This window comes from Babylonia areolata, chromosome 21 (assembly GCF_041734735.1).
Source record: "Babylonia areolata isolate BAREFJ2019XMU chromosome 21, ASM4173473v1, whole genome shotgun sequence".
Lineage (NCBI taxonomy): Eukaryota > Metazoa > Mollusca > Gastropoda > Neogastropoda > Buccinidae > Babylonia > Babylonia areolata.
Window position 1 is genome coordinate 29,604,848 of NC_134896.1, and position 8,955 is coordinate 29,613,802.

General features: G+C 44.3%; 1 protein-coding gene across 5 annotated transcripts in view; it reads right to left on the reverse strand.

The window, feature by feature from the left end:
• Positions 1-8,534, reverse strand: part of LOC143296277 (uncharacterized) — a 38,134-nt gene extending 29,600 nt beyond the window's left edge. The window contains exons 1-2 of one of the 5 annotated variants that reach the window (XM_076608121.1): positions 7,960-8,534; positions 5,172-5,483 (exon numbers count right to left, since the gene is read on the reverse strand). In XM_076608121.1, coding sequence (XP_076464236.1) covers positions 5,172-5,213 — 42 coding nt within the window. In that variant the 5' untranslated portion in view covers positions 5,214-5,483; positions 7,960-8,534. Of the gene's footprint in view, positions 1-5,171; positions 5,528-7,798; positions 7,820-7,955 lie in introns of those variants that run through there. The other 4 variants (XM_076608118.1, XM_076608122.1, XM_076608119.1 and 1 more) reach the window with 4 other exon arrangements.
• Between the last annotated feature and the right edge of the window lie 421 nt (positions 8,535-8,955).

Consider the following 8,955-nt stretch of genomic DNA (forward strand, 5'->3'; position numbering starts at 1 on the left):
TGAGTGCACCTGGGCACGGCAGGGAAAGGACAAGGGGAGAAGAAGAAAAAAACGAAACGGTAATCTGAGAAGCACCTGTATGGGGCACTTTAATGGTTATTTGTGAACAAGCAAAAACACGTTTAAGACTGTGAATCTTACACACAAAATGAACGTTCATGTAAAGAGACAGACAGACAGACAGACAGGCAGACAGAGAGACAGACATACAGGGGTTGGGTGTTGGGAGGAGGGGGGCGTGGAGCACTAGGGGGCGGGTGGTTAATGTATCTGTTGATAACAACAACTGAATAACAAAGAGGCGTTGGCAAACAATTATCCCGTCAGTGTAAAAACGACTAGATAAAAACGCCTCAACGTAGAGTACAGTAGATAGACGTGGTAAAGGAATACGGGAGAGCGCAGACATTCAACCCCTCAGAGAAAGCAACGGGGGGTCCGCTGCTTTCAAATGGAAAGTGCCGTTTGTTTGGCCTCTCTCTCTCTCTCACTCCCACTCTCACACACACACACACACACACACACACACAAGGTACTGAACGATAAGAACTCAAAAAGTCAAAGCCAACAGTCTGTGCAGCCACCATCAAGACGACTTTCCGAAAAATAAAATAAAATAAAACTCTCCAGCAACAGAAAGGAGTGTACCTTTCAAATTCGGTGACGAGACGTCAACCGAGGGCCACTAAAATACTTGTGATTTGGAGAGTGTTTGTTCTTTTTCAGTCTGACATGAAGCAGGACCGATTCGTTTTTTCCCATTTCGCCTACTCCGTCATTGTGCCGCCATCCTCAACTGCCTCTTGATAATTTGACTCTTTATCCGTTTTCGCCTACCCACCGTTCCGTTTCACCTATTCCCTCTCCATCTCTATAACACACACACACACGCGCGCACACACACACACACACACACACACAGAAAGAAAGAGAGAGAGTCACACACACACACACACACATATATAGAGTCACACACACACACAGAGTCACATAGAGTCACACACACACACACACACACACACACACACACACACACACACACACACACACACACACAGATAAGGATAATAACTACACAGCAGCTGAGTTCATCGTCGATCTGGGAGAAGGTGCGGAGAATACCCGGCTTCCGATCTCTGAGGGAGAAAAATTACACTCCAACGATTCCCCAGAGCTGCCCAAACTAGTGATAAGAAACTACAGGGAGAGCTGGACAGTACATGGTCTTCAGAGAAGAAGCCCCCCTCAGTCAAGTGTTTCGGCCCTTAACTCCTTACACTCTAAGGGGGCCGGGCCGCACCCCGAAAAATTACACTCCAATGATTCCCCAGAGCTGCCCAAACTATGAGCAACTGGCTTTCAATTTGCACAGGGTTTCGTGTCCTAACATACGTGTGCTGTTACTGAAAACATTGGGGGTCATTCTCAACCAGTCTTCCTCTGTGTGTGTGTGTGTGTGTGTGTGTGTGTGTGCGTGTGTGACTGAGTGTACGTTCGTGCGTGCGTGCGTGCGTGTGTGTGTGTGTGTGTGCGTGCGTGCGTGCGTGCGTGTGTATGTGTGTGTGTGTGTGAGGTCATTCTCAACCAATCTTCCTGGCTGCAGTGTGTGCGTGCGTGCGTGTATGCGTGCGTGCGTGTGTGTGTGTGTGTGTGTATGTGCGTGCGTGCGTGCGTGTGTTTGTGTGTGTGAGAGTGTATGTGTGTGTGTGTGGTGTGCGTGCGTGCGTGCGTGTGTACGTATGTGCGTGCGTGTGTGTGTGTGTGTGAACACTAGCACCAAATAAACCCATTTTTTATGTACCGGTTGTGACACAGGCAATAAATAACCCCAGCTTTATTGATCAAAACACGCATACCGTCTGTCGACCCGCGTATGGCGTCAACACCGCTATGCATACAAATTGTCAAAATACATGTTTCTTTCACTCTCTCATTTCTCTCTCTCTCTCTCTCTCATTTCTATCACACACACACACACACACACACACACACACACACACAAGCGTGCACGCACGCAGAGAGGACAGTAGTGAGAGAAGAGAAAGAGCGAAGAAAGAGAGACCGAGAAATTTGAAAACACACACACACACACACACACACACACACACACACACACACACACCCGCTTCAAGCACGCACGCATTAACACAAAGAAGGGACAGAAGGAGAGACAGACAAACATACTGACACAGACGCAGAGTGGCGAAAGAGAGAATCAGAGACAGAGGAGATAATATATCTGCATTTCTTATGAAGAAGAGTACTATCTGTGCAACAATGTATTTTTATCAAAAAGAAGAAGAGGAGGGCTTGGAAGAAGAAGAACGAGAACAAGAAGAACGAGAACAAGAACAACAACAAGAAGAACGAGAACAAGAAGAACGAGAACAAGAACAAGAAGAACGAGAACAAGAACAAGAAGAACAAGATCAAGAAGAACAAGAACAAGAAGCTTGTATGTTTTCACGAGGGATAGAATATATAACTTCAGAGTAAATTTTAGGTGAAAAATCAACAGAAACTGTAGACCATGAACGAAAATTCAGTTTAGAATGAATGTGGGTTTCCCCAGCCTGTGTCACCAGTTTCATTTTCAATAAGGTGTCTAAGCGTGCGGACTGATCCATAAACGCTACACCACATCTGCTGGTATAAATCAAGAAAAAAAAACAGGTGTCTGATATTCGCATAAACGCCGCGCAACAACTATTCAACAACTGTCTAAACTCCTGGAACTTACAGTCAGTGATGACTCGCCCAGAGAACTTTAACTTCTGTCATGTTGATACGTATTCCCCTTTTAACTCACTCAGTACGGCCAGTCCTCTCTTCTCCTCTACACAGACCCCTCGGATGTCCAGTGGGTGTCTGAATGACCCAACCTTTAGCTTCTGTCGTCAGAATTGTGGTATTCTCTGTCAACATTCACCTCTTCAGTATAAGAGCCTTCCGCTTGCAATATTTTGATGATGGTAATCGGGGTGAAACGCTGTTAACGTCGTCTCTTTCGCCGTTCGTATGGAAAGAGTTAACTGTTTCTAACTCTTGGAAGGGCAAAGCTGAATGGACTCAGTCCTACTTCCGTTGCTTCCGGAGATAGTAAAAACATATCTAACTCCCAACTTTGGACACAGCTGATATAATGCTACAACTGTGTAGTAACACTTGGCAAAACGTTCGATGGATGAGTGACGGTAAATTGTCTGAAAATAATGATGCGTAGGTTCCACTTAAAATACAGCCTAAGTGAATTTTCAATGTTTATACTAGTAAAAGGAAGAAGAGAAAGAAAAAATATGCTGCCCTAAAGAATACTGTTCCACTGATTAAAAAAGAGGTGGTCCCGAAATGCGTTCTTAAAAGTTTGCCTACATTAAAGAGTAATTAAAAAAACACCAAAAAAAAACCACAAAAAAACAACAACAAAAAACGGGACTTCTGAAACAAGTTATCCTTACCAGCTTCACAATTATAAGGAAATAGGTGTCTTTGTCCACGGAACTTTCCCGTTTTGATGATAGTTTAACTCTCTCCATACGAACGGCGAAAGAGACGACGTTAACAGCGTTTCACCCCAATTACCACCATCAAAATATTGCAAGCGGAAGGCTCTTATACTGAAGACTTGAATGTTGACAAAGAATACCACAATTCTGACGACAGAAGCTAAAGGTTGGGTCATTCAGACACCGGCCACTGGACATCCGAGGGGTCTGTGTAGAGGAGAAGAGAGGACTGGCCGTACTGAGCGAGTTAAAGTGATTCACAGGTGACTGCTTCCAGGTGCATATCGTGGCTCGTCTGGTTCATATAATATAAGATACTGAAGTGATAAATCACACACATTAACGATTCAACACTTATATTGATACTTTTTATATCATTGAAAATACGTAAGTCATGATCTGAAAACTAGACTTATTTCCCGAGTAAAGTTCTCATATGTTATTATCATAAAGAGTAGTAACAAAAAATCCCATTAAGTTCTTGACAGTTCAGTTCTATGCCTTGGAGTCAGAAAACCGTACCTGATGTACGAAGGTAACGGGAAAAGGTAACTGTTTTATCCGAAGAAACTCTTCCAGCTCCGATCTGGAGATTGCTTTTCATTTTAACAGGGCAACAAGAGGGTATTTTCACCCTATGATTATGATCATTTATTCATAAAACTGTTCCACAGAAGGCCGCTCGGTCAAAGAGCTTTTGTTGAGGATTGCATACCCGCTTTAAGACGTCGTGGGAGTTTCTCAAGCGAAACACCGAACAGGTGTGACGCTGAGCCGATTCCTTATTAAGCAGGGTAATAGTTTAGCAATAAATCGTTTTCATCCGACCAATGTCTTCAAGAGGGATTTGCAAGAAAGAATAAAAGAAAATTAAATAAATCAGCATAACTATATGCATACATACATGCATGCATACATAAATAAATGTATAAAACACGCGATACATTAATATGGAGGAAAGAGAGGGAAATTTATATATATACGTGCATACATAAAACACGCGAAGCATAAACATGCAGGAAAGAGAGGGAAATAGAGAGGAGAGGGGAGGAGAAGACAGACAGACAGAGACGCAGACGCATTCAGAGACAAAACAAGTGGAGATACAAGCACACGGAGAGAGAGAAAAGAGAGGTCCAAAAAGAGACCGGAAGAGAAAGACAGACATGCAGACAGACAGACAGAGAAACCGAATGATTTCTGTTTCCCAAGGGATGCGGAATTGTGTGGCTGCTTTTCTGCATGTATCTATACCTGTGCGAAAAAGAAACCACTATGAATACACCAAAAAATAAAAACAAACACAGGATACAATGGATATATATATATATATATATATATATATATATATATATATATATATACGTAAAGGGAAAATATCAGGATTCAACTTACAGACAGGAAGACAGACAGACAGACAGATATATAGACAGATATATACATATATATATATATATATATATATATACGTAAAGGGAAAATATCAGGATTCAACTTACAGACAGGAAGACAGACAGACAGACAGACATATATAGACAGAGAGGGAAAAAGAATGAGAGAGAGACAGAGAGAGACAGACAGAAAGTCTGTTTGACAAAGAAAAAAAAAGACAGAAGAATGTGTAAAGACAAAAGTGAACACACAAAAAAGACTCATCCATCGTACCTCTTCCATTGGCAGTGGAGCAATTGGTTCTTCCAAAGCCATGCTTGTTTAAATCACGGCCCCGCCGGATCTCCGTGTCAAGTTAATGCAAACCAACACCACACAAGTTTATGAACACTATGGAAAGTACGTTCCTTGGTCGAATGCTTTCACCGGCATGGGACAGCAGCCAATAAGAGCCTTCTTTATTGTCGGGTATTGGGTGTCACAGCCATTGAAAGTGTGTGACAGCGCAAATACATTGGATCCAGTGACTGGTCTCACAACGCGCGGCAGACGATCACACGTTTGTTCTTCGGGGTGAGTTGATTTCTGTGTTTGTATTTATCCACACGGCAACAGTGCAAGAACTTGATCTAAAATACAGGAAAGCTGACGTTTATGTATGAGATGGCTACCAGTGTTGTTGTTATTGTTGTTGTTGTTGTTATCGGGGGAAGAAGAGGTGTTTGATTCGCTGTTTATTCAATTAAACACAAAGTAAGGGGAGGGTGGAGGTGCGGGGGGGGGGGGTGTTACATTTGCATTCCCAGTTTCAGTTTCCCAAGGAGGCATCACTGCGTTCGGACAAATCCATATGCGCTACACCGCACCTGCTCGGCAGATGCCCTGACCAGCATCACAACCCAACGTGATTAGCCTTGAGTGCATGCGTATATATTTGTGAACCTATCAAGAATGGATTTCTTTTGCAGAATTTTGGCAGAGGACAAACCCTTTCGTTGCAGTGAACCATGTGCGTGCTGCACACGGAACCTTGCTTTATCGTCTCATCCGAAGGATACACGCTCACACTGATTTTTCAGTCAAGCTTTTGAAAAGGAGTGAGAGCGCGTATCGAACCCAGGCCCTAGCTAACACTGAGCTTATATCACAGATTGACGTAAGTTTACATTTGGGCCAACAGCAAAGTGAGAGCTGTATTATCAATGGTTTCTCCAGTCAATGGGAAATCATTTACATCTTAGTCTTTCGTGAAGGACTATGACTCTCAAACTAGGAGGCAAAATTGCACTGGCTCTTGGTGCTGCAGCCTTGTGGGCTAGTTGGCCTTTGGGAACCATCCCAATGCCGACAGTCCTAAAAACCCTCTTGGCCGAGAGAGTGGGGATGTAACCTGGGGCAAGACACTTTCTCACTATAATAAAATTCTAGCCCAAATAGTCGGAACAGCAGTTGCCTCCTCTGCTGTTCTGATGGTCATAGTCGGACACGACTGACTATCACACACGAATGAGCGTCTTAACCATTCTACCACCTTCCTTCCCTTACACTGCCACTGGTTTTTAAGCAAACACTACGTGAGCAAGTACTTTTTGTTGGTATTCGTTTTACATCTGTCTGCCTGTCTGTATGTCTGTTCGTCCATTTCTTTACGCCCCCCCCCCCTCCCCCACCCTACCCCCTTTTCTTCCCCTCTCTCTCTCTCTCTCTCTCTCTCTCCATCTCCCCCTTTCTCTTCATCTCTGTCTGTTTCTCTGTCCATCTGTCTGTATGTCTGTCTCTGTCTCTGTCCCTCTGTATCTGTCTCTCTCTTCCCCCCTCTCTCTCTTATTAATGAAATACAACACTCTTAGGCTATTAATGGATGAATAATAGAACAAAGTGCTCAATCGTGTTGTTCTTATTAAAACGATGTGTGATGCAGAAGCATGTCTCGCCACGATTCGATTCAGTGAAGCTTGAGGTTGAGTGTGTGTGTGTGTGTGTGTGTGTGTGTGTGTGTGTGTGTGTGTGTGTGTGTGTGTGTGTGTGTGTGCTTGAGAGTGTACACCATCGCGCGCGTTCGTGTGCGTGGGCAGTCGTGAAAGTGCGCGCGCGCGTGCGTGCTTGTTTCCTAACAACATTGCTGCTGTAACCGGAGATTGCAGATACAATCGAATCACGGGCCGGTAACTTCACACTCCATTTGATATCACCCCCCTCCCTCCCCACTCTCCCCCTTACCACCTCGCCAATACCCCCAACCCCTCCCAGCATTTACACAACATTAAAGGTTGTGAACCACCATGCTGACAAACTGTATGGCCGTTGCTTTCGCTTCGCCTATACTTTTGGGGCATTGTTGGTGTTGGTTGGCAGCTCTCTCTCTCCGTGTCTGTCTGTCTGTCTGTCTCTCTTTCTCAGACTATCTTTCTTTACCCCTCTCTGTTATTTCCCCGGTATCCCTTCTGTCTTTCTGTCTGTCTGTCTCTCTTTCTCCTCCGGTCTCTGTCTGGACCTCTCTGTGTTTGTGAATGTGTGTGTGTGTGTGTGTGTGTGTGTGTGTGTGTGTGTGTGTTTGTGTGTGTATGTGTGTATGCATGCGTGTACATACATACATACATACATATATATGTATATATATGTGTGTGTGTGTGCGTGTGTGTGAGTGTGTGTGTGTGTATGTGTGCGTGTCTGTGTGTGTGCATGCTGTGCATGTGTGTGTGTATGCGTGTATATATATATATGTGTGTGTGTGTGTGTGTGTGTGTGTGTGTGTGTGTGTGTGTGTGTGCGCGATAATAGATCCAAGCGCTGGTGCCTTTGTTTTCCACGACGTTTTCTTGAAATATACAACTGGGTGATACCAGACACATTGTAGGCCTATATGATTATAAACTTGCAATACTAAACTCTATATTTACATGTTATTACTGTGATCACTTTGTATATTTTACTGTGTTTCTTTCGGACTATTCTTGTGTCTAACATCTGTGTGTTCGAAAGAACAATCACCACCACTCTTTACACGTTTGACACAATCACTGCTCAGCTGAACACCGAAGATTAGTATTCACGCACTTACACCTTCAGCACAAAACACGTATTCATCGAGCGCTGATCGAGGTCCGTGTAGAATTTGACACACTCCCAATGACTTCCGATCACAGACGGGTGAGGCGTACAAACACGTACGTGCCCTTTGTGTGAGTGAACAAAGCAAGGCACAAGGGGCACTGCCTTCTCACAATCCGCTTATGCCCCTTAATGAGTTCCGGGCACACACCCGCTCGCTTTCACCCTTCTGTCGTCGACAACCATCGTGGGTTTTTTGTTTGTTTGTTTTTATTCCTTCTTACTTGTGTATACTCTTTGGTGAACGTTTTTGTTCCCGCTTTCCGCTCACACGCGTGGACAACGACGATGACAGAAAAGGCACGTGAAACATGAGACTGTGTTCTCAGTCGGAGAAAAGTTCCATTGAAACACACACAAACATATGGAGAAGAACACACACACACATACAAGATCTCCACCACCACCACCACCACCACACTCACACACTCACACACAGACGCAAGGTAAAGCGGTGTATGAACAAGCGACGACAGAGGTGTGTGCATGTGTTGAACGGGTGGGAACGGGGTGGAACGAACGAACACTACCTGACGACGACCCAAACAAGTCCCCAGTGGCCGTCGCGCACCTTGCTAATCCCGATACAGACCACGCAGCGGTAGCCCCCTCCCCCACTCACCTGCCCACCCCACCTCCACCACAAACCCTCACGCCCCCCGCCCCCCTCTCTCTCTCTATCTCTCTCCAGTCCCACTCAGTCAACGGGTTGTGTTGGTCCGTCGTCGCTTTGTCGCGGAGCACATTATGTGTTCTCATCTCAGGTTTACTCCCATGGTTAATTTTTTTTATTCATAATGTTCACAACTACTACCACCACTACTACTACTACTACTACTACTACTACAGTAATACTATTGTAATTTTTGTTGTCAGATTGTTGTTGTTGTTCTTTATTATTATTATCATTATCATTATTATTATTATTATCTTTATTACTATCATC